The 26,210-nt window shown below is 42.3% G+C and overlaps 2 protein-coding genes across 4 annotated transcripts; one reads left to right on the top strand and one right to left on the bottom strand.

The window, feature by feature from the left end:
• Positions 1–4,609: 4,609 nt before the first annotated feature.
• On the bottom strand, positions 4,610–11,823 carry LOC124014159 (ras-related protein Rab-39B-like). 3 transcript variants are annotated; one of them, XM_046328912.1, is made up of 5 exons: positions 11,682–11,823; positions 9,053–9,286; positions 7,777–7,957; positions 7,459–7,584; positions 4,610–7,149 (listed from the first exon to the last, which is right to left on the bottom strand). In XM_046328912.1, exons 2-5 carry the CDS (start codon positions 9,265–9,267, stop codon positions 7,030–7,032), a joined length of 642 nt encoding a protein of 213 aa, XP_046184868.1. In that variant the 5' UTR covers positions 9,268–9,286; positions 11,682–11,823; the 3' UTR covers positions 4,610–7,029. The 3 variants fall into 3 exon arrangements, with proteins under 3 accessions (XP_046184868.1, XP_046184866.1, XP_046184865.1); XM_046328910.1 differs by lacking the exon at positions 11,682–11,823 and adding an exon at positions 10,811–11,363; XM_046328909.1 differs by lacking the exon at positions 11,682–11,823 and having other exon boundaries at positions 9,053–10,764.
• LOC124014158 (ras-related protein Rab-38-like) lies at positions 9,749–15,933 on the top strand. Its single transcript, XM_046328908.1, has 4 exons — positions 9,749–12,664; positions 14,686–14,816; positions 15,141–15,290; positions 15,721–15,933. The coding sequence occupies exons 1-4, from the start codon at positions 12,472–12,474 to the stop codon at positions 15,931–15,933; spliced, it is 687 nt and encodes a 228-aa protein (XP_046184864.1). The 5' UTR covers positions 9,749–12,471.
• Positions 15,934–26,210: the final 10,277 nt, after the last annotated feature.

Raw genomic sequence — 26,210 nt, 5'->3', positions numbered from 1 at the left:
GGACCAAGCCTGGCCTGCTGAGGAGTGACATACTCCATCCTAGCTGGAGGGGTGCTCTCATCTTATCTATGAACATAGACAGGGCTCTAGCTCCACCATGAGAGAGGGTGCAGGCTGTTAGCCAGCCTTTCAGATTAGTGGAGTCTGCCACTAGTTTAGTCAGCTCAGCTATCCCTTTTGAGACTGTGTCTGTGCCTTGATCTAGGTTGGGAAAAACAAAACATGGGCGTGTTCACTCTAGCTATCCTACTGGAATAAAAACCTCCGTTCCTGTCATTATTGAAAGAGATTGTGATATCTCACATCTCAAAATAGGGCTACTTAATGTTAGGTCCCTCACTTCCAAGGCAGCCATATTCAATTAACTAATCACTGATCATAATCTTGATGTGATTGGACGGACTGAAACATGGCTTAAGCCTGATGAATTTACTGTATTTCTCCAAAGCTCAGTTGTCCTGAGTCTGCACAACACTGCCAGGACCTAGGACCAAGGGAGACACAAGTTTTTAAAATCCTAGATCTCTTGACACATTCATGAAAATAGTCATGACCTCTAAACCTTCAAGCTGCATACTGGACCCTGTTCCATCTAAACTACTAAAAAAGATGCTTCCTGTGCTTGGCCATCCTATGTTGAACATAGTAAATGCCTCCACCGGATGTGCACCAAACTCACTAAAATAGGTAGTAATAAAGCCTCTCTTGAAAAAGACAAACCATAAATATTTAAAAAACTACCCTCCTATATCAAATCTCCCATTCCTCTCAAAGTTTTATAGAAAAAGCTGTTGCGCTACCATATTAAAGACAATGTATACGAAATGCTTCAGTCTGGTTTTAGACCCCATAGCACTGAGACTGCACTTGTGAAGGTGGTAAATTACCTTTTTAATGGCATCAGACCAAGGCTCCCCATCTGTCCTTGTGCTCCTAGACCTTAGTACTGCTTTTGATACCATTGATCACCACATTCTTTTGTAGAGATTAGAAACTCAAATTAGTCTACATGGACAAGTTCTGGCCTGGTTTAGATTTTATTTGTCGGAAGATAAGTTTGTCCCTGTGGATGGTTTGTCCTTTGACAAATCAACTGTAAATTTTGGTGTTCCTCAAGGTTCCGTTTTAGGACCACTATTGTTTTCACTATATATTTTACCCCTTGCTGATGTCATTCGGAAACACAATGTTAACTTTCACTGCTATGTGGACGATACACAGCTGTACATATCGATGAAACATGGTGAAGCCCCAATATTGCCCTACCTAGAAGCCTGTGTTTTAGTCATAAGGAAGTGGATGGCAGAAAATGTGTTACTTTTAAACTCAAAACAAAGATGCTCGTTCTAGGTCTCAAGAAACAAAGAGATCTTCAGTTGGATCTGACAATTAATATTGATGGTTGTACTGAGAACTAGCATCTTTGTCAAGGCAAATGGTGGCTACCCTGAAGAATCTCAAATATAAAATATTTGGATTTGTTTAACACTTTTTTGGTTACTACATGATTCCATATGTGTTATTTCATAGTTTTTATGTCGCCACTATTATTTTACAATGTAGAAAATAGTAAAAATAAAGAAAAACCTTTGAGTAGGTGTGTCCAAACTTTTGACTGGTACTGTAGGTGTCCTGGAGGGCAGGTAGTTTCGTTGGGTTGGGCAGACCATATACCACCCTCTGGAGAGCCCTGCGGTTGCGGACGGTGCAGTTGCCGACCAGGCGGTGATACAGCCCGACAGGATGCTCTCAATTGTGCATATGTAAAAGTTTGTGAGGGTTTTAGGGGCCAAGCCAAATTTCTTCAGCCTCCTGAGGTTGAAGAGGCGCTGTTGCACCTTCTTCACCACGCTGCCTGTGTGGGTGGAGCATTTCAGATCGTCAGTGATGTGTACGCCGAGGAACATGAATCTTTCCTCCTTCACTGCGGTCCCGTCAATGTTGTTAGGGGCGTGCTCCCTCTGCTGTTTCCTGAAGTCCACGATACTCCTTTTGTTTTGTTGAAGTTGAGTGAGAGGTTATTTTTCTGGCACCACTCTCGTAGGGCCCTCATCTCCTTCCTGTAGGCTGTCTCATCATCGTTGGTAATCAGGCCTAATACTTTTGTGTCATTGGCAAACTTGATGATTGAGTTGGAGATGTGCGTGGTCACGCAGTCATGGGTGAACAGGGAGTACGGGAGGGGGCTGGGGCATGCACCCTTCTGGGGCCCCTGTGTTGAGGATCAGCAAAGTGGAGGTGTTGTTTCCTACCTTCACCACCTGGGGGCGGCCCGTCAGGAACCAGTTTCACAGGGCGGGGTTCAAACCCAGGGCCCGAGCTCAATGATGAGCCTGGAGGGTACTAGTGTTGAATGCTGAGCCATAGTCAATGAAGAGCATTCTTACATAGGTATTCTTCTTGTCCAGATGGGATAGGGCAGTGTGCAGAGTGATGGCAATTGCATCTTCTGTGGATCTATTGGGGCAGTAAGCAAATTGAAGTGGTTCTAGGGTGTCGGGTAAGGTAAAGGTGATCTGATCCTTAACTAGTCTCTCAAAGCACTTCATGATGACAGAAGTGAGTGCTACGGGGCAATAGTAATTTAGTTCACTTAGTTACCTTTGCCTTCTTAGGTACAGGAACAATGGTGAACATGAAGCAAGTGAGGAAAGCAGACAGGGATTGATTATGTCCTTAAACCCTCCAGCACTCTACAAATGCAGCTTTAAAAGAGTTTGGTCTGATCTAGCTCTTAACATTAGAACCCTCAATTACCTAGTTTATACATGTTTCTAATAATGAATGTATCCAGTGTCTAATGATTTAATCACTCTAAGTGGTACTTACTGATGCTCCACAGATACAGGCTGGTTGACACTGTCAGTGGCCATCTTGTGGTTGGTTTCTGGCACTGCAACTAACAACCAAGAGATTCTTAAATATTGTTTTGGTCCTATCCAGAATGTCGCAAATTCGGCATGTCCGGAGTCACCGTTTATGGGTCACGAATATGATTTTTTTTTATCTCTCGTGAAAATGGGTTTAAAGATGGAAAATTCTGTCCTCTCCTCAACTCTCCCGTCTTCCTCTCCATTTCATGGAAACCGAAAAGTGGGTAGAGTGGTTGAGGAGAGTCAGTTCGTTAGTAGGCGAGCCGAGGAGTGTCCTCCTCACATCTATAGCCTGCTCTCCCGAAGAATACTGAAGTGCATCTTCCATGGAAGAATTTGGAAATCTGCCCCACACCCTTTGAATCAGCTGTTGTTTAATCAGAGAAATTCATGTTCACATTTAAAGACGATACGCTTACATAACATATGCCATTAGCAGACAGTTTTAAAGTCATGCGTGCATACATTTTACCTATGGATGGTCACGGGAATCAAACCTACTAACCTGGCATTACAAGCGCAATGCTCTACCAACTGAGCTTCTTATACTTTTATTAATAACATGTCTTCCACAACTAGCTAAATTTGTATCACTTTACACATTTATTTTTGGGGTTACAACCCCTGTAAAGGTAATTTGCCTAATGACGAGTGGAGGAGAGTCTAATATCAAACAAGCGCATTTGTTTCAACATTTCCTTTCCTCGCATCCGCTCCTCAATTACCTCTGACATTTTTCAAAAGCAGGTGAGATTGAGATTCTCCCCAAGACTAGCCGACATCGTTTTACCCAAACAACAAGATGCTACATCTTTAGACACAAAGCAGAACAGGGTTGTTTTACCAGTCACATTTTATTTGATTTTTTTTGTACATTTCAAGTTATTTTGATAGATGAGTAGTGGCACAGAAAATCCCATAGCCATTGTTGAATTGAAGGAACTGTAGTTACATGGCATTGTACAGCTTGGAGATAGAGACTTTGTCAAATATGATGTAGAATGAAGAAGAGTCATCCAGGGTCGTATTCAGTAGAGCACAACATAGCAAAACATTTTCCAGCGGAAATTAGGTAGTCAGCTAGTCTCTGTTTTCAGTCTGTATTCTTCATTTTGGTGTCTAGTGAACACGACCCTGGTAGTGCTGTACATTGATTAACATATTTTTGTGTGTTATTAATATGATGAGCAACTGCTAGCTTGGTATCACTGTTGTTTCACTTAATTCAGTCTGGTTTTACCAGGCTAAGCACTTGCTGCAAACTCCTATGTTCTGAAATGGCCTAGGTGCTGTACATGCTGTACGCCTACATGAAGGTCTGGTTGTTTGTTACAGACTAGATAGACGCTTCCTCTAACCACTGACACAGGACCGGATATTTGTCATTAGCCTACTGGTAAAGGTTAGTGCTCTGGGTTATCTGATCCTAGATCTGTGGTTGGGGGAAACTTCTACCTAGAGAGTATCTTACTTGATGAGGACCAACTGATCCAAACTCCTGAAACCCTCTGATTTGGTGAGATTGGTGAAGCCACTGTCGTTCAATTATGAGCACCGGTTATGGCTGGACCATAGTTACAGAAGGAGATCAGTTATCAGCATGTCAGTTATCATGATGTCCAAGATTCCATTCTAGAACCAGAATGTCCAAGCAAGTGGAAGATGCAACGGAATCCAAAGATGCCCATTCTTAATCTATGCCGAAAAAGTAATGAAAAGTCACACTTAATGGGATATCACTTGTCAAGGCCCTGCAAGATGTCCCCTTTATTGTAATAAATGATTGAGAACATTTCCCATCCTGTCCTTGTCAGCGATACATTTTTAGATGAAAGTGCATTTGCACACTGTCAACTCCCCCTTTCCCTAGAATGTTACATTCACATTAAATGGTGCTACCAAAACTCTCTTTGGATAAAGTGGATGATAGCAGTTCATCCTTGCAGTTATTATTACTCAGCGTAGAGAAGAAAGAATCAAAGTTTTGGATTCTGATTATCTGATAGCAAGAAGTAGCTTGTAGCGCTGATGACAAAGAGATTGACCTTGAACACAGTGGCTACAAAACATCTTGAACAGAAAATAGGTAGGACATCTTTTGTTTCAAAACAGCAAGTTTTGTCCCTCCACCACCTATTGTGCCAAAGCATTTCATTTCTCAGTTACCTAACCAGAAACGTTGTTACATCCAGTGCGCCAAACTAAAATATGACTTTCAACACAACAGCATGGTCATTCATGATAACGTTATCGAATGATAATGTGATTATTTATGGAATGAATATCCTTATTTCTAGACTGATTGAGATTGAGATATTGAATGCACATGTCTGTTGCCATACTTGTTGTACTGTGTCATTAATATGTGTAATTTAGATGCTTGCAGATGTGGACTTATAGGTAATGTAGTGTTTTTAGGGTGTGTTTCTCCCAGCTTCCTGTCTGTCCACTGTTACCATGGTTTCCTCAGCTAGATTCTGGAATCACTCATAGGCTAGTCTCAAAGGGGACAGTTAAATGTACAGGTAGTGTCGGCCTCCGGTGTGCCCAATATCTCATCGTCCGCCTTTACTGGGTCGTATTCATTAGTGCACACCATAGCAAAACGTTTTGAAACAATAAAAAAAAAAATCAGATTCTCCCTCTCCATTTTAGTGCATTTTCTTCCGCTTGGTGTCTAGTGAATACGACCCTGGAGTCCCTTTGTCCACTTGTCCAGTCAGATAGAGAGTCAAACAGTTGTCCCCTTACATTCAGTCCCTTTCCAAAGTGTCCAATATGGCGATGGTTAATGGAGAAGGGTGAGGATTGGAGTGTTAGTTAGATGATGGGAGAAGTACGTATAGAACCACAGAGTTTGCGTTTGGGACCATACTTAATTTCCCAAAAGGGGAAAGTAAGAGACTCTGAGACCCTCCTCCTCAGTCTCCTTTGAACAACTGAATCAGATAAGTTCGTTGGGTCAATATGGCCTTCTAAGGGGACGTGTCATGCCTTCTGGAGGTATCAATTGTGTTATCGGATTGCATAGTGGAAGAGAAGAGATCGGGGTAGCCGGTGACTAGAGAGCTGAAATAGATCTGGGTGCAATTCAAGAAAATTACCTAAAGCAGGGATGGGCCATGTTAAGCAACTCAGTCAGGGTCTCAACTTACTGTTGGAATAGAATAGTAGAATTCACAAGGTGCAGTTTTGAAATGTGGTTGTGCATCAGCAGGTTTTCTCTTAAGTCACTCACTCAATTAGCTATGTCAGCTAATAATTATTTTATAAAATGTTTTATTTGTAGTAATCATGGCCGAATACTGACCAGACATGCAGAGCACATGCCCAGGGGCCTTGACCTCCAGGGGGGACCAATTGATTTTGTTAATCACTCTCACTCATATATCATATTAACATGGCATAAGTCATGGCAAAAATGTGTAGATTTGCAGGAAATTATTTTTAAAACTGCAAAAATGTATCTCCACTCCATGGCAAAATGAGTAGAATTGCTTGAAATTTGTTATAAAATGGCACACATTTTCCCTCCGCACCATGGCAAAATGTGTAGAATTGCAGGAAATGTACTTTTTTCTCTCCACCGTCAAGACGAGGGCCAGTAAAATGTTTTACCTGTGAGGTAGGGGGATGCCAACCAAATCTCGCTTAACGCCACCAAAAGGCTAGGGATGGCCCTAGCTACTGGTATAATGCATTTAGTTAAGAGTTAAGTAGTTTAACTGCACAAATAGATTGATTGTACAAATCAGTGACAGGTGTGGGTATGGATGTGGGTACACAGACCCGTGAGCCACTGCGGCCCCTCATGATGAGTTCAGATTTTTTGTGTCCCCCACCCCTATCCAAGATCCCCCATCCCTGACCTAAAGGGAAACCAGGTATTAACCAGGTATTTGTAGGGAAGGGATCCATCATCCATCCAGATAGCAGATCACTCTGAAAAGTGGACACCTTTTGAGGACCAAGGAGGATCAAATGAAAACCAGGCAGGGATCTAGTTGCGAGTAGGATCCCTCCATCCAGATGCAGATCAGTAGAGGCAAATGGCTAGACGAGATAGCTGAAATTGATCTGGGTGGAAGTTCAGGAGGACCTAAGGGAAACCAGACTCGAGTCAGGGATCTAGTTGGATCTAGTAGATCCCTCTAGATCAGCAGAGGCAGCGTCGGTCGCTCTTGGTGACCTCCTCGGAGGAGTGGACCACGTTGGGAACGAAGCCGCTCTTCACCCCCTCCCAGCCCTCCTGGATAGTGATGTCACCGCTCCTCACCTAGGGTGAAGATACCAAGGTTAGAAGGGACAATGTTGTATTCACATGCTAGCCTGGTCCCAGATCTGTTTGTGCAATCATATCAACTCCTTGTCACTCATTGTCATGCCAAATGTCATGTTTGCCATGGCAAGGAGTTGACATGATAGCACAAACAGATCTGGGACCAGAATATTGACATGCAGAACATTTTGATAATAAACAATTCATCGGACCAGCTGTTGCCATTGCGTAGCTAGCCAAAGGTTGTACAGGACTCAATTTTAATTCTTGACTCAAACTTTGTATCTTCAACCTGGAGCTCCTCACCAGCTGAAAGATGTCCCTGGTCAGCTCCGTGAAGGCGTGCTCCACGTTTATGGCGTCGCGGGCCGAAGTTTCTACGTAACGCATCCCGTAGGCGCCGGCGAGTTTCTCAGCCTCCTGACGAGTTACCTGGAGAGGTAAACATGCGATAGTATTGTCTGTTTATATGGAAATGTGTTGTGCATTACTTATAATATCATTAGTAAAGGTAGGGGGAAAAAATGTATTTATTTCAATGCTCAATCAAACACACACACACACACACATCCCACCTACCCCCCTCCACACATACACGTAAACTACTGCAATCTGATAGGCTACCTGGCGCTGAGGTTCCAGGTCACACTTGTGGCCGACCAATAGGAACACAATGCTGTGTGGTTGTACGTGGCTCCGGGCCTCCTCTAGCCAATCATGAACATTCTGGAAGGAACGGCGGTTTGTGATGTCAAACAGGAGGAGCCCGCCCACCGAGTTACGATAGTAGGCTCTGGTGATGGACCTGGAAGAGGGGAGGAGAAAGGGATGAGAGGGTGTTTATGTTAGGAGATGAGAAAGGGAATAGGGAGAGAAGGAGAGATAGACAGGAAGTAGAGGAATGAGAGGAGAGAGAATTGAGTGTTAGAAGGAGAGGGGAGACATACAGTGTTAGAATATTGTAGGGACGGAGGGAGAAATAAAAATAGATATGTGTTGGGAGGCGAGACAAGTAGCAAGCAACAGATGTGAAAGTGAGAAAGGGGGAGGAGAGTGTGTAGTGAGGGAGAGAAGAAGTTTGGCAGAAAAGAGGGAGAGAATGTGAGAGAAGGAAAGAGGAAGAACATGAAGGGGGGAAGAAGTGAGAGGAGGGAAGAAGTGAGAGGAGGGATGCGAAGTGTGGGTGATGAGGGAGGGAGGTGCAATGAAAGAACGGAAGAAGAGGAAGACATTAGAAAGAGAGGATGAAGATAGGAGGACAGTGGTAAAATACATATTCAAAAGAAATAAATAACCAGTTTAAATGAATCACAGACAAAAGAGCAGGGTATGATGAGGAATTATTATGGAACGCTGACCAAGCAAGGGTGTGTGTGTGTGTTTAAAAGCTGTTAACTCTTTCAATATGTAAAATAAATGTTTATCTATGAAAAGAGACTCCTGCATACTTGTTTTTCACTTTTTTTTAGAAACTAAACTATTTATAGGCCTATTCTAACTGTGTCACTGATGTGCCAAAGTGTAAATATTGATGTAGACTAACCTTTGTACCTTATGCACTGTTTCAATAAGGCACTTTTGAATAGTCAAACAACAATATCAGTAGTGGTATGACAAAAACTATCTGGCAGTTTAGACCTTGGTGCAAATGGCAACTGTGGACTATCCTATCCTTTGATATCCTTGTATATACTTTGATCAACCATTATGATTGATAGCCTGACTAATAGAGGGCTCTGAATGAAAATGATGTCTACATTTCATGGTTTGGCCAGCTGCACAAGAAGTATCCTTGATAAACGAGCAAGCAAGCGTGATGGATTATACCGACAGCACAGTTTATGCATAATCATTTGTGTGACAGTTCTTATGGAGCCGCCCCCCCCCCCCCCCCCCATACCTGAAGCGCTCCTGTCCCGCGGTATCCCAGATCTGCAGCTTGATGCGTTTCCCCGGCTCAATCTCCACCAGGCGAGAGAAGAAATCCACGCCGACCGTCGGGTCACTCACCTGGGCAAACCTTCCCTCCGTGAACCGCCGGATCAGGCACGATTTCCCCACCGTCGAGTCCCCAATGACGATGAGTCTGAACTGGTACAACCATATCGCCTCCATGGTGACTGCTGTCTAGCTTCTGTTCGTAGAATCGTGGTCGGATGGAACACACGCACAGGCACGCACACCGTGAGACACAGACACATGCAGGGACACACGCTCACACAGCGCAAAAGCCTGAGTCAGTTAACCCATAACAACAGTGCTTTCAGAAGATAGATAGCCTCGGGCGCCCTGGTGAAAGCCTGTGAGAGAGACCTCGCAGACAGAGGGGCAGCTATAACGGAGATTTCAATTGGTTTACTGCCCTCCCTCCTCCACAGGACCGTAGCTTGGCTTCCCAACAGAGCGCAGCCCCTGAATGATAACGAGGCCTTTGGAGAGAGCACAACACCGCTACTCTTTGTGCCCTTGTTTTGTGTCTAAATTCCCTTTGGTGACAAGTAAAAAGCCACGTCTCTTCTGGATTTGACTATGGCTTTGATCTAGGCCTAAGCCCTCCTGCGGTGTTACAATGCCTATTATAGTCCACATGTTTATTTACAAGCATGTGACTATTGGAAATCTGTTTTAGCCTATATTGGCCAACATTCAAATCCCTTGATTGTGGCAACTTTGATAGCTTGTGTTTTACGTTAGGCTATGAATGAAGCCCCATTGAACTTCCCTTTAGGAAGAATTCAGTTATTCCATTCTGTTTGTAGCCAGTGGCAATTAGGTCAGTTTACATACTCTATTCTATAATCTATTATTTTCTATTCCATATTCTATAGACCTATGCTTATTTAAAACCCTACAATGCACGGATTTATTATGGTATTGCATTCTATGCACAGGCCTTGGTTATCCAGTCATCAGACTGCCTCCAGTGACATCTAGACACACCGCTACTTCCTCACTCTGGCTGGTTGGGAATCACACAGTGAGCTTGGTATGCAAACACAACCGTGGACAAACAGATCCCCGAAATAATACCTGGAATATCCACCCCCATAGCTTTGCCTGAGACTGGATATAGGCTTCAGCTAGGGTCTCTGGAGCATTGACATGGACAGTAGCCTAGGCTAGATTGTACCCTACTATGGTAACTACTAGTCATCATAATGTCTATTGTATTGTTTACTGTGGATATTTCACATCAGGTGCTTTTGGATAAACACAAATATGTTTAATTACATGGACAGTCTATTGTACAGAAGCCATTACTGTAAAGAACTAATAGAGGGTTGTAGGTTAGATATTTCACATCAGGTGCTTTTGCATTAAATATCAACTGATTTATTCCAGATTCAATGAATAGATCCCTCCATTTTGCCTTATGGTAGGATCATTGCTTATTTTAGTCTTACAGGCATCATTTCACCCGATATGTCAGTAATGGTAAATGGAATGGAGAACAGTAAAATAGAATCTACACGATTATTTGATGCAGAAGTGCGTTAGACAACATCACTTCTGTCGCTCTCACAATAGGCTTTCAAGACCAAGTAGTGTCGCTGTTCTTATTTCTCGCATCATTATGCTCAAATAAGAAGGCCTTGTATAGTTCACATTTGCTAGAAAGGCCTATTGCCTAAGAGAGAACGAAATGGTTTCATCTTACGTGGTTTGGTCGCGCGGCTCAGAACCCGACTGGTGCAGGTTCCATTGCATTGAGAAGCTTTCGTAGAACAAACGCCCGAAAGAACGTCTCACAGCAACGCATGAACAGCAGTTTACAATTGCCCTGCGGAAATCTACCAACGGGTCTTCGTTGTGATGTCTTTATAACGGTCTATTAATGACTCCCTAGAAAAATTCAAAGCACGCTTTACTCCCCAGAATGCTATCATTTGTGAATGACAGCCTAGGTCTACACTGTTGTTTTGAAATCACACAACTGTAAAATGTGATAGACCTATGGCAAAAATTCTGAAGGTTAATTTTGTTTTCACTCCTCTCCTTATCTCGTTTTGTGTTTTTGAAGGAAGCTAAACGAAATAAATGTTGCCGCTGATGAAATTGCAGCGCGAGCAGCACCATCACAGACCCTGACTCATTCCACCGCCCAGCCCGCATCAGCACCTCTACTACCGTAAACATCAATATCGACGCGCACAAACACTTTATCCGCATATCTAAAAAAAACAACAATAAAACCATTAGAGCAATGACATGTAGATCAATGTTCTTGTTCTTAAGTCGTTTTATGAAATGTAATTCATTTGACCTATTGGCTACCATTTTTGGTCGGTTATTGAAATAACCTCTCACCAATAGTATTTTATAGCCTATCCAACAATATTAGTAAGCTAAAAGGCAAAAATATAGATAGGGCCACTGCCACTAAATATTCAAGTTTTAGACCCTATATACTGCGTACCAGACATGACACATATTTTGGACTTTAACTGATATAACGATTTATAATCGTGGGTGTAAAACTGACAATATTGTATGCGCGTAAAGATACATAACATTGTATGTTTGGTTACCACAGCTGCTTGTGCGTTGATCCGGATACAGTGTATCAAATACGCTGGATATGTAGTTCGTTTCCTTTCCCCCAGCAGCAAAGTGGTGGACAGAAAGTACAGTGAACTATTGACTTACTGTATGTACACAACTTTATCAGTAAACGAAAGGGCTGTGGTTTCCTAATCTCCAAACAGCTGACGGTCAGATGCAGAAGCTTCATGCGCAGATTAATGGCAACGGCTTCCAGGCGAGATGTGCGCGCACACACACCGTAGACTGTTTGACCAAAATTGACAGTTTGTGGATGAAATGCGCTGACTACTCTTTTTAGAAGTTCTCATTTTTTTGCTCTGGATGGAATGAAGGTTGGTAGGAGAAAGAACGAGAGAGAAATAATGAACGTTTGGTAAGAGAGAAGGGTCGCCCAAAGTATACATTGCATGACTCTGATATAAGGACATGTATGGAATATAACAATTGCAAGAAAGGAAGACCATTTCGGAACATTTTTGTGCATGCACATTTTGAATAAAAGAGGGAGAAGTTCCGCTTATTTTCTGTCTTCATAAATTCATTAATATGGTTTTCTCCTGCTACTAAGATTTTGACAACCATTCACCTTTGACATACAGGCAACTTCAGGTAACGGGAAAATAGAACTGCTGAAAAGTGGACCCATATGAAATAGAAAACTGAAAAAAGAGGACACTGACTTTTGTAATATTATTTTCACGTAGAATATTACATTCTAAGTGAACAACTAAGTTGTAGCCTATATATTTTTCTATATCAAGCCATAACCCAACCATGCAGCAGGAACGCTTGCTGAAGGTTCTAGTCATCGGTGACCTAGGGGTCGGGAAGACGTCCATAATAAAGCGTTATGTCCATCAGATATTCGCCCAACATTACAGAGCCACCGTCGGAGTCGACTTCGCCCTCAAACTCCTCAATTGGGATCACAAGACGGTCGTGCGACTGCAGCTGTGGGACATCGCAGGTTGGTAAACTAATTACGAGTAATCTTCTTCGACAGTTCGCCTACCTTTACTTTTATAACTGTTATATTTGATTAGATACACAAGTTTAAAATATGTCAAAAATATGTCACGCACATGAAAACTGCTGTTCACAAATGCTCTCCATCCAACCTCACTGAGCTCGAGCTGTTTTGCAAGGAGGAATGGGAAAAATGTCAGTCTCTCGATGTGCAAAACTGATAGAGACATACCCCAAGCGATTTACAGCTGTAATCGCAGCAAAAGGTGGCGCTACAAGGTATTCATTTAAGGGGGCTGAATAATTTTGCACGCCCAAGTTTTCCGTTTTTGATTTGTTAAAAAAGTTTGAAATATCCAATAAATGTCGTTCCACTTCATGATTGTGTCCCACTTGTTGTTGATTCTTCACAAAAAAATACAGTTTTATATCTTTATGTTTGAAGCCTGAAATGTGGCAAAAGGTCGCAAAGTTCAAGGGGGGCGAATACTTTCGCAAGGCACTGTACGTTCAGAGGTAGGAAGTACTCTCGGCCAGCAAACGCTATGGGTGTGTCTGAGCTTCTATGGTGCTGTATCTCTAAACGTCAGCAGACTTTTCCTCCTTATCATCTCAACGGTAGATAATGACCTCATCACATCATGTCTAGGGGAGGGAGAGGGAGGGGGTGTGCCCAGGTTAATGAAACCACAATGTTGACCAAATTAATCCGTACAGCCTAATAATAATTCATAATAGATCAATCATTTAGTTTTTACATAAACATACATTTCATATCAATATTAATATAATCCAAGTTTTTCTCATAATAGTATAAACAAGTGTCAATAATCAACTACTGTCTGGTTCATAATAATGAACTATTCCACCCTGAGACAGTCCCCATGCATTGTTTCACAAGATATGATTGCAAACATGACATTCATTGAAATCAAGCTGCAACAATGAAGCGCTTTCAGTGCAGGACAGGAAAGGAAAAAGAAAGAAACAATATGTATGTTTTGCCCATGTATCTGATGCTGTCTGGCCAAAAACAGAATGGCATGTCATACTCTTTTTGGCCAGACACAGCATCAGATACATGGGCTACATACAGTATATAGTAAGACAGAGGGGCGCTGTTTCGCTCACTTGAAAACATTTTCTCTAGTGAGATAGTTTCAGCCACTTGCGAATTGAAGGAAAAGTTGAAGGGTGCACTGTGCACTGTTCAGATGCTGGGATTATTTTGGATGAATGTGCGACGGTAACCTACTTTTTGAAGTGATTTGTTTGACAATAAGATGAAAACATCATGACTGGTTGTGTTCATGGCACATTAACAGGTAATACATTTTTACAGTTAAATGAAAGGCCTCAGACTGGCCTCTTGCTGATCTAGGATCAGGTTCACCCCTATCCATTGAGTCTTATTAATTTAGACAATGCATGTAGGCAGTGGAAAGACAGAGATAGACATTGTAGGAGAACATAGCAGTAAAGCCAGTGTGATGGTATTTACACAATGCATGCTGGCTATTGGCAGTGACAACCAGTGATATTTCAAACCGTATTCTGTACGTTATGTGTTAATGTTAGAAAGACCCTGTTCTCTCTCTCTCTCTCTCTCTCTCTCTCTCTCTCTCTCTCTCTCTCTCTCTCTCTCTCTCTCTCTCTCTCTCTCTCTCTCTCTCTCTCTCTCTCTTTCTTTCTCTCCGTCCCTCTCTTTCTCTCTCTCAGCTGTATCATGGTTACTCACTGGTATATTACAGTCATGTGAGAGAGGTTAACTTCCGGGAGAAATGCCATTTTTATGTCAACACTCACTTAAACACACACACGCACACATACACACATAAATATATACACACACACACACACACACTTGAAATGTCTCAACACATTGGAGTATCGCTTTGCTTCTTAATTCACTTTATTGAGAAATATTCATTGTTGTTATGTTGTTGATTTAGATGGTATAGTTGTAGATGTTGTTGTTGGTGCTGTTGTTGTTATATCATTGTTGTTGTTGTTTTTCCCCAGGCCAGGAGCGCTATGGCAACATGACGCGGGTTTACTACCGCGAGGCTGTAGGAGCGTTGGTGATCTATGACATGACGCGGGCCTCTACCTTCCAGGCTGTCCTCAAGTGGAAGGGAGACCTCGACTCCAAGGTAAGAGATACATTATTACTTTAACATGCTTAGAACTAGTCATAATGAAGTATACATGCAGGTTGTACTATACAGTGAGGTGGTAGGCCTGTAGCCTGAGTGGCTCAACTAGTACTATCCTCCCTTCAAATAAAACATCTCCACCGTTGTTTTCATTTCATAAAGACTTTTTTTTTTAAATTAAAACGTTTGTTAAGATCCTTCTCTCCTCTCATCCATCTCACCCCTCACTCCCATTTTCTCTATATTTCCTTGCACTTACATCTTCTCCCTCATTTTTCTCTCCAACCCCCCTCTCTTTCCCTCACCTCACACCCCTCCCAGGTTGCTCTGGGTAACGGGAGGCCAGTTCCGGCCGTCTTATTGGGTAATAAATGTGACCAGCTGAGTACGGGTCTCTGTTCCAAACTGCCCAAACTGGAGAACTTCACTAGAGACCACGGCTTTGTAGGGTGGTACGAGACCTCCGCCAAGGTGAGGGGTGTGTGTGTGTGTGAGAGAGAGCAAGACCATGGTTTCGTAGGTGTGGTAAGAGGTCAAGGGTCACGACATGGGGTCGCGGCATAGAGAGGGATGGGTCTCTATTGTTGCTGTATGTAGTGTATATCAGGGGATACAAGCTTTGTGTTTGGAAATGTTAAGAGACGTTGTGTGTGTTAGCAGACAATGTTTTGTGTGTATGAGTTGCTTTCTGGAATGTAAAAAGTGTCATTATACCTACTTACTGCTAGCTGAGTGAGGGATTGTGTCTGTGCATATAAAGACTGTATTTTTTCCTTCCCATTCTCTTGCTCTCTCTATCTGTCCCTCACCCCCTCTCTTTCTCTTGCTCTCGTGTCTCTCTCTCACACAAACATCTCTCTCTCTTTGCCCTTCAATTCTTTCCCCCTCTTTTCCCTCTCAGGACAACATCAACATCGACGCGGCCATCATGTGTTTGGTAGAGAGCATCATGGCTGTAGAAGAGGAGAGGCCGCCAGCTGGAGATCCTAGAGACCCTAGTGTCCTGGTCTCACCACGCTTTGACTACAATAGGACAGGGATGGATGGACTGCCTGGGTGCGATGGGTGTAAAAAGCGACCTCTGCCTGGCCGAAGGGAGATGGGGGATATTTGAGGGATGAGAGATGGGGGGAGTGGAGGAGAGAGGATTGCGAGCTTTCTAGTTGTGATGGGTATAATAAGTTAACTTTGCCGGGCCAGAGGGACATGGACGATATCTGAAGGGGGGATTGAGGGAGAGAGAAGGACAGTGGCTTTTGACTCCAACAAACTCTCTATGCTAGGATGGAAGGGGGGACCGAGGGGGAGAGATGAAGGAAGAGATGGGAAGGAGTAGGGGGATAGAGAGACACACAGAGAGAGAGGGGGATGGGAAATATAGTGTGTGTAAAAGAGAGAGCGATAGTAGCATGATGCATTAGATATGGATGGACTGCTACAAAGGGTCATGTGAACTGAGCTAAGCCTGGATGACATGAGAGATCTAATCACATCACAGTGGAGGACAGAAGCATCCACATCGGCAAGGAAACAGCTGTGATGTTATCAATAGAGTTGCTATTGCAACACACTCATCACGAAGGCTGCTTTTGTAAATTCACTCTGGCCATCTATTCCGATTTCAGAGCACTCTCATCTGAGTGTGTCAGAGTGCAGAACAACTGATGAATTTACAAAATTTCAACACCCGCTGAATAAGACCGGTGTCAATAAACGTCTGCAAGAAAACGTCATTCAATTGTTGCCAGGAGCACAGTTATAGTCACTAATGCTCTAGATAACACGAAAACAGCCCCTGCTAGGGTGAGTAAAATGGCCAGTGAGGTGTTCTCTCATATGTGTCTAGAAGTAGCTAGTGAGCTAGCCAACTTTAGCCACTTAGCTTAGGTGCTTGGGTGCTTGTTGCGAGGGTCAGAACACTCGGATCAACCCTTGTCCACGGGCCAGAGCGTCCAGTTTGCGCTCTGAACACTCCGAGAGCAAAAACGCTCTGATTTTACAATCTGACAATGCTCTGAAATTACAAACGACCCAGAGCGTACTATGACACACTGGAGGCAATTTATGAACACACCCATAGTGAAAAAGAGACAGTGTCGTTCTATACCAAAATAATGTGTGTAATAATTTGAAGCAAATATCATTTTAAGGGAGTATGTTAGTCATGGACGTTCTCTTCGCCTGGCTGAGTTCTGCTAGGAGCAAACCAACCTAGCATGTGGACGCTTTTAGTCTGTGATAATGAAACCGGGAGGCTGAAAGGTGTAAGTTAGTCTGTGTCTCAAATTGCACCCTATTTAGTAGTAATTATGGGGATTTTTTGAAATACAGTTACACATCACAATACTTTTTTGGACAATGTTGTATCGATACTTTAATTGGCTCCAAGTATGGATATTTTATTTATTTTTACTAGCTAACTTTAGCTCACGTTAGTCAGCTGTACCTGCACCAAAATTACGGTATTTTTATTCTATAGATTTGTTCTCCATCTTCTTTTTAAATAGTGAGACACCATGTTTTCAGCACTTTTACTTCCGTGACTGATCAAAACAAATGTTAGTATGCTCTCTCTTGCATCTCTGCAGCAGACATATGTTTAAAACATCAAATTGCAATAGAATCGCAGTATTGAGTCGCAATACATATAGAATAGTGAGAATCGCAATAATATCATATTGTGAGGTCCCTGGCAATTCCCAGCCCTATTCAGTAGTGCAGTATGTAGGGAATGGGGTGCCATTTGAGACAACCTTAGTTAGCACATGTGCCTTCAGAAAGTATTCACACTCCTTGACTTTTTCCACATTTTGTTACAGCCTGAATTTAAAATGTATCAAATTTAGATTTTGTGTCACTGGATAACACGCCATAATGTCAAAGTGGAATACATTTTTTAATATATTTTTTTTTACAATTAATAAACATGAAAAGCTGAAATGTCTTATGTTAATAAGTGTTCAACCCCTTTGTTACGGCAAGCCTGAAAAGTTCAGGAGTAAAAATGTGCTTAACAAGTCACATAATAATTTTGATGGACTCGCTCTGTGTGCAATAATAATGTTCAATAACATGATTTCTTTATGAATACTTCATCTCTGTACCCCACACGTACAATTATTTGTAAGGTCCCTCAGTTGAGCAGTGAATTTCAAACACAGATTCAACCAAAAAGACCAGGAAGGTTTTCCAATGCCTCGCAAAGAAGGGCACCTATTGGTTGATGGGTAAAAATAAAGAAAGCAGATATTGAATATCCCTTTGAGCATGGTGAAGTTATTAATTACACTTTGGATGGTGTATCAATACACCCAGTCACTACAGATACAGGCGTCTTTCCTAACTCTGTTGCCGGAGATGAAGGAAACCACTCGGGGATTTCACCATGAGGTCAATGGTGACTTTAAAACAGTCACAGTGTTGAATGGCTGTGATAAGAGAAAACTGAAGATGGATCAACAACAGTGTAGTTACTCCACAATACTAACCTAAATGAGAGTGAAAAGATGGAAGCCTGTACAGAATAAAAAATTACAAAACATGCATCCTGTTTGTGATAAGGCACTAAAGTAAAACTGCAAAAAATGTTCACTTTATGCCCTGAATACATTAAAAAAAGTATTATGTTTTGGGAAAATCCAACACAACTCATCACTGAGTACAGCTTTTCATATTTTTAAGCATGGTGGTGGCTGCATCATGTTATGGGTATGCTTGTCATTGGCAAGGACTAGGGAGTTTTAAGGATGAAAAGAAACGGAATAGAGCTATGCACAGGCAAAATCCTAGAGGAAAACCTGGTTCAGTCTGTTTTCCCATTTTTCTAACCTTTCAGCAGGACAATAACCTAAAACACAAGGCCAAATATACACTGGAGTTGCTTACCAAGATGACATTGAATGTTAGAGCTTTGGCTTAAATTCGGCTTGAAAATCTGTGGCAAGACATGAAAATGGCTGTCTAGAAATGATCAACAACTAACTTGACAGAGCTTGAAGAATTTTTAAAAGGATAATGTGCAAATATAGTACAACCCAGGTGTGAAAAGCTCTTAGGGACTTACCCAGAAATACTTGTAATCGTAGCCAAAGGTGATTCTATTGACTGACTCGTGTGTGAATACTTATGTAATTGAGATATTTATATATTTAATTTTCAATAAATTTGCTGCAATTTCTGAAAATATGTTTTCAATTTGTCATTATGGGGTAATGTTTGTAGATAGGTTAGAAAAAATAATAAATTTGTAATGAACACGAGGGGAGACAGAGAGCTGGTTTTAAGCGCATGGCGCAGCAGGTGTTTATTGCAAATGACCACAGGAGGAGGCTCTAAACTTCCTCTATTGAGATGAGAGAACCTTCCAGAAGGACAGCCATCTCTGCAGCACTCCACCAATCAGGCCTTCATGGTAGAGGGGCCACACGGAAGGCACATGAGGAACATGACAGCCCCCGTGGAGTTTGCCTAAAGGCACCTAAAGACTCTCAGACCATGAAAAACAAGATTCTCTGGTCTGATGAAACCAAGATTGAACTCTTTTGCCTGAATGCCAAGCATCACATCTGGAGAAACCTGGCACCATCCTTACGATGAAGCATGGTGGTGGCAGTATCATGCTGTGAAGATTATTTTTATTGGCAGGGACTGAGAGACTAGTCAGGATTGAGGCAAAGATGAACGGAGCAAAGTACAGCGAGATCTTTGATGAGAGCCTGTTCGAGAGCAGTCAGGACCTCAGCCTGGGGTGAAGGTTCACCTTCCAACAGGACAATGACCCCAAGCACACAGCCAAGACAATGCAGGAGTGGCTTCGGGACAAGTCTCTGAATGTCCTTGAGTTGCCCAGCCAGAGCCCGATCGAACATCTTTGGATAGACCTGAAAATAGCTGTGCATCAACAATCCCCATCCAACCTTTTATTTATTTATTTTTATGTAACATTTATTTAACTAGGCAAGTCAGTTAAGCATATATTCTTATTTACAATGACGGCCTAACCAGCCAAACCCGGACGAATCTGGGCCAATTGTGCGCCACCCTGTGGGACTCCCAATCACGGCTGGTTGTGATACAGCCTAGATTCGAACCAGGGTGTCTCTAGTAATGCCTCTAGCACCGAGATGCAGTGCCTTAGACCATTGCGCCTCTCAGGAGCCCAAGAAATAACCTGACAGAGCTTGAGAGGCTCTGCAGAGAAGAATGAGAGAAACTCCCCAAATATAGGTGTGTAGCGTCATACCCAAGAAGACTCAAGGCTGTAATCACTGCCAAAGGTGCTTCAACAAAGTACTGAGTAAAGGGTCTGAATACTTATGTAAATGTGATATTTCCGTTTTTTATTTTTAATAAATTAGCAGGAGATAATAAAAACCTGTTTTTGCTCTGTCATTATGGGGTATTGTGTATAGCTTGATGAGGGGTGTTGGGGATTAATCAGAATAGTTGGGTAACATAGATAAGATGTTTTATTTTCATTATATGCTTGTGAGTTACTTCTCATTTAGAATGTATCTTGTTGTACTATAGTGGGGGCCATTTGCAGTTATCCTTTCTCTGTCCTGGGTTCAGTTACTTGGGCCGCAGAGAGGGGAGAGGTCAAGCTTGTCTTCATATGTAAACATATCTTTTAAACCATGTGAAGGGATGATTGAGGGGGAACCAATTATCTCTTGGCTCCACAATGTCTGTGTGCCAGTCACTGTGTCTCTGTGATCTTGTCCAGGAGGGGTGTATTTGATATATGCTAGTTTTTGGTCCTGAGTGGTACCAAGAGCGAAATAAGAACATAGTTTAGGAGAAAAAGCTGAACGATAATTTATAGCCAATGCTGTCTGGCTATGTGTGTCTTTGCTATAAAGGATCTCAGTTGCAATGTGTAAGCACTCTCAGAGAATTCATTTATAGACACTGAATTAATCTTGAGAGTCACAGGATTGTGATGGAGCTCATATAATTAAAGATGGACTTTATGATAACTTTGACTTGTGTGTGGTTTGCTCTCATGATTTGGTAAATACAGGAAATTTCCACTACAGGGGAAAAAATATTTAATACATTTTAGAATAAGGCTGTAACGTAACAAAATGTGGAAAAATTTAAGGGGTCTGAATACTTTCAAATTGCATTGTATATGTTTTGACCATGACTGTTTACAATCTAAGATAACACCAAGTAATTTAGTCTCCTCAACTTGTTCAACAGCCACATCATTCATTATCAGATTCAGCTGAGGTCTAGAGCTTGGGAATGATTTGTCCCAAATACAATGATCTTAGTTTTAGAGATGTCCAGGACCAGTTTATTACTGTCCACCCTTTCCAAACCTGACTGCAACTCCTTGTTAAGGGTTTCAGTGACTTCACTAGCTTTAGTTGCTGACACGTATATGGTTAAATCATCAGCATACATGGACACACATGTGGCAGATTATGGTAGATTATGGTAAAGAAATAGAAAAGAGTAGAGGGCATAGAAAGCTGCCCTGTGGCACACCACACCCTACATGTTTGACAATAGAGAAGCTTCCATTAAATAAAACGTTTATATTAGATAGATAGCTATAAATCCATGATATGGCAGAGTTTGAAAAGCTATAAAATATATGTTTTCTCAACAAGAGGTTATGGTCAATAATATCTAACAGTACAGCTCCCACAATCTTGTTCTTATCTATTTATTTCAACCAAGTCAACCAAGTTCAACCAAGTCATTTGTGTCTGTGCAGTACATGTTGAGTGCCCTTCTCTATAAGCATGCTGAAAGTCTGTTGACAGTTAGTTTACAGAGAAATAGCATTCTATTTGGTCAAACACAATTTTTTTTATGGTAATGGTAGCTTGATTAATAACCTGAACCAGATTATAGGCACTGGTTACAGTGAGAAGCTTCCTCTTCAGCAGACAGCTTGAAGGAAACCAGTCAATATTCAGGTCACCAAGAAAGTAGACCTCTCTGTTTACAACACATATACTATCAATCATTTCACACACATCATTGAGATACGGATTGTCAGCACTTGATGGCCTATAGCCACAACCCCCCAAAAATGGCTTTAAATGAGGCAGGTGAACTGCAACCACAGCACTTCAATAACACTTGACATGAGATCTTCTCTAAGCATTACAGGGATATGGCTCTGAATATACAGCATATAGCAAGACCTCTCCTATAAGCATTTCTGTCTCTTCTATTGATGCTATATCCTTGTATTGCTACTACTGTATCATCAAAGGAATTATCTACATGAGTCTCATAAATGTCTAATATTGCATCTGAATGATATCGGATGTTAGCAAGTTATTGATTTCATTAACCTTATTTCTAAGGCTACATATGGGCAATTTTCAGGCCTTTCCTGGGTAGCTTCTCAGAGATTGACATAACATGGAAAATATCAAACAAAGCAAGAGAAAACAAAAACATTCAGCAGTCCATTAATCAGTTGGTGTGTGTAAGTGTGTGTGTGTGCTGCGGGGTTGAAGCTACGAACCAATAGGCTTGGCTCTCTCATTCTTTCCAGGCTTTTGGAAGCGAGGGTGGACAATGACCCTGTCACAGCGGATTTAAGCAATATCCCTATGCGCTCTGGCAGCTTTCATGGCCAGGATAAGTTATTTTTTCTTCTGGCACACAGCTTCTGGATAGCTATGATCGTCGGTTCCAGGCACGCTGGATTCAGTATCTCAGAAACGTCCAGCCTCCTGGGCTTATCATGCACAACAGTGTCTAGGTTTTACCAAGAATGGTGCGACAAACAAAAAACATCCAGTCAGCGGCAGTTCAGTGGGCGAAAACAGCTCGTTGATGAGAGAGGTCGAAGGGGAATGGCAAGAATTGTGCAAGCTAACATGCGGTTCACAAACAGGCAAATAACTTCACAGTACAACAGTGGTGTGCAGAAAGCACAACTTGTCTGCCCTTGTCTCGGATGGGCTATTGCAGCAGACGAACACACCGGGCTCCACTCCTATCAGCTAAAAGCAAGAAGAAGCAGCTCCAGTGGGCACGCCATCACCAACACTGGACAAATGAGGAGTGGAAAAACATGACCTCGTCTGACGAATCCCTGTTCCCGTTGCAACATGCTGATGGTAGAGTCAGTATTTGGTGTCCATGGCCCCATCCTTCCTGGTGTCAACGGTACAGGCTGGTGGCGGTGGTGTAATGGTTTCAGGGAATGTTTTCCTGACGCACGTTAGGTCCGTTGAATCCAACTGAACAACGTTTCCATGCCTCAAATAATTCAGGCTGCTCTGGAGGGAAAGGGGGGGGGTCAGACCCGGTACTAGATGGGTGTACCTAATAAATTGGCCACTGTGTGAAGTTGTGTAATTATGTACGCTCTTGTGTGAGTGTGTGTGTGAATGTGTGGTACAGATCAAGTGCAGTGGCTTTTGTTGTGTATTGTAAGGGTTCTTTATTGTCACATGACTAACACGTATGTGTATACTGTTATATTTGTGTCTGTGTGTGTGTGTGTGTGTGTGTGTGTGTGTGTGTGTGTGTGTGTGTGTGTGTGTGTGTGTGTGTGTGTGTGTGTGTGTGTGTGTGTGTGTGTGTGTGTGTGTGTGTGTGTGTGTGTGTGTGTGTGTGTGTGTGTGTGTCAGTACGAGTATGCTTAGCATGTAAATTGGTCACTGAGTGTTCACTAATTATCTAGGTAATAACGAGTCGGTCTCTTTGTGTCTCTTTGTATATGCATCATCATGTGTGTGTGTGTGGTCTGACATCTCTTTAGGTATTAATTTATGCTCCAGTTGGGCTGAGGGATTTACATGGCTAATCACGTAGTCACTCTCCTGCTGTGCCGAGTCCTCCCTCTGCTTTCCCTATTTCTTTCTTTCATTCTCTCACCCTTTCTCTCTCTCTCTCTCTCTCTCTCTCTCTCTCTCTCTCTCTCTCTCTCTCTCTCTCTCTCTCTCTCTCTCTCTCTCTCTCTCTCTCTCTCAATTCAATTCAATTCAAGGGCTTTATTGGCATGGGAAACGTGTTAACATTGCCAAAGCAAGTGAGGTAGACAACATACAAAGTGAATATATAAAGTGAAAAACAACAAAAATTAACAGTAAACATTACACATACAGAAGTTTAAAAACAGTAAAGACATTACAAATGTCATATTATATATATATATACAATGTACAAATAGTTAAAGGACACAAGATAAAATGAATAAGCATAAATAAGGGTTGTATTTACAATGGTGTTTGTTCTTCACTGGTTGCCCTTTTCTCGTGGCAACAGGTCACAAATCTTGCTGCTGTGATTGCACACTGTGGAATTTCACCCAAAAGATATGGGAGTTTTTCAAAATTGGATTTGTTTTCAAATTCTTTGTGGATCTGTGTAATCTGGGGGAAATATGTCTCTCTAATATGGTCATACATTGGGCAGGAGATTAGGAAGTGCAGCTCAGTTTCCACCTCATTTTGTGGGCAGTGAGCACATAGCCTGTCTTCTCTTGAGAGCCATGTCTGCCTACGGCGGCCTTTCTCAATAGCAAGGCTATGCTCACTGAGTCTGTACATAGTCAAAGCTTTCCTTAATTTTGGGTCAGTCACAGTGGTCAGGTATTCTGCCGCTGTGTACTCTCTGTGTAGGGCCAAATAGCATTCTAGTTTGCTCTGTTTTTTTGTTAATTCTTTCCAATGTGTTAAGTAATTATCTTTTTGTTTTCTCATGATTTGGTTGGGTCTAATTGTGCTGTTGTCCTGGGGCTCTATAGGGTGTGTTTGTGTTTGTGAACAGAGCCCCAGGACGAGCTTGCTTAGGGGACTCTTCTCCAGGTTCATCTCTCTGTAGGTGATGGCTTTGTTATGGAAGGTTTGTGAATCGCTTCCTTTTAGGTGGTTGTAGAATTTAACGTCTCTTTTCTGGATTTTGATAATTAGTGGGTATCGGCCTAATTCTGCTCTGCATGCATTATTTGGTGTTTTACGTTGTACACGGAGGATATTTTTGCAGAATTCTGCGTGCAGAGTCTCAATTTGGTGTTTGTCCCATTTTGTGAAGTCTTGGTTGGTGAGCGGACCCCAGACCTCACAACCATAAAGGGCAATGGGCTCTATAACTGATTCAAGTATTTTTAGCCAAATCCTAGTTGGTATGTTGAAATTTATGTTTCTTTTGATGGCATAGAATGCCCTTCTTGCCTTGTCTCTCAGATCGTTCACAGCTTTGTGGAAGTTACCTGTGGCGCTGATGTTTAGGCCAAGGTATGTATAGTTTTGTGTGTGCTCTAGGGCAACAGTGTCTAGATGGAATTTGTATTTGTGGTCCTGGTGACTGGACCTTTTTTGGAACACCATTATTTTGGTCTTACTGAGATTTACTGTCAGGGCCCAGGTCTGACAGAATCTGTGCATAAGATCTAGGTGCTGCTGTAGGCCCTCCTTGGTTGGTGACAGAAGCACCAGATCATCAGCAAACAGCAGACATTTGACTTCGGATTCTAGCAGGGGGAGGCTGGGTGCTGCAGACTTTTCTAGTGCCCGCGCCAATTCGTTGATATATATGTTGAAGAGGGTGGGGCTTAAGCTGCATCCCTGTCTAACCCCACGACCCTGTGTGAAGAAATGTGTGTGTTTTTTGCCAATTTTAACCGCACACTTGTTGTTTGTGTACATGGATTTTATAATGTCGTATGTTTTACCCCCAACACCACTTTCCATCAGTTTGTATAGCAGACCCTCATGCCAGATTGAGTCGAAGGCTTTTTTGAAATCAACAAAGCATGAGAAGACTTTGCCTTTGTTTTGGTTTGTTTGGTTGTCAATTAGGGTGTGCAGGGTGAATACATGGTCTGTTGTACGGTAATTTGGTAAAAAGCCAATTTGACATTTGCTCAGTACATTGTTTTCATTGAGGAAATGTACGAGTCTGCTGTTAATAATAATGCAGAGGATTTTCCCAAGGTTACTGTTGACACATATTCCACGGTAGTTATTGGGGTCAAATTTGTCTCCACTTTTGTGGATTGGGGTGATCAGTCCTTGGTTCCAAATATTGGGGAAGATGCCAGAGCTAAGTATGATGTTAAAGAGTTTTAGTATAGCCAATTGGAATTTGTTGTCTGTATAATTGATCGTTTCATTGAGGATCCCTCCGATGTCAACAACTACAGACCAGTATCCCTTCTTTCTTTTCTCTCCAAAACTCTTGAACGTGCCGTCCTTGGTCAGCTCTCCCGCTATCTCTCTCAGAATGACCTTCTTGATCCAAATCAGTCAGGTTTCAAGACTAGTCATTCAACTGAGACTGCTCTTCTCTGTATCACGGAGGCGCTCCGCACCGCTAAAGCTAACTCTCTCTCCTCTGCGCTCATCCTTCTAGACCTATCGGCTGCCTTCGATACTGTGAACCATCAGATCCTCCTCTCCACTCTCTCCG

This window comes from Oncorhynchus gorbuscha, linkage group LG25 (genome assembly GCF_021184085.1).
Source record: "Oncorhynchus gorbuscha isolate QuinsamMale2020 ecotype Even-year linkage group LG25, OgorEven_v1.0, whole genome shotgun sequence".
Lineage (NCBI taxonomy): Eukaryota > Metazoa > Chordata > Actinopteri > Salmoniformes > Salmonidae > Oncorhynchus > Oncorhynchus gorbuscha.
Note: the sequence above shows the minus strand (reverse complement) of the source record. Positions and strands in the feature narration are given on the sequence as shown.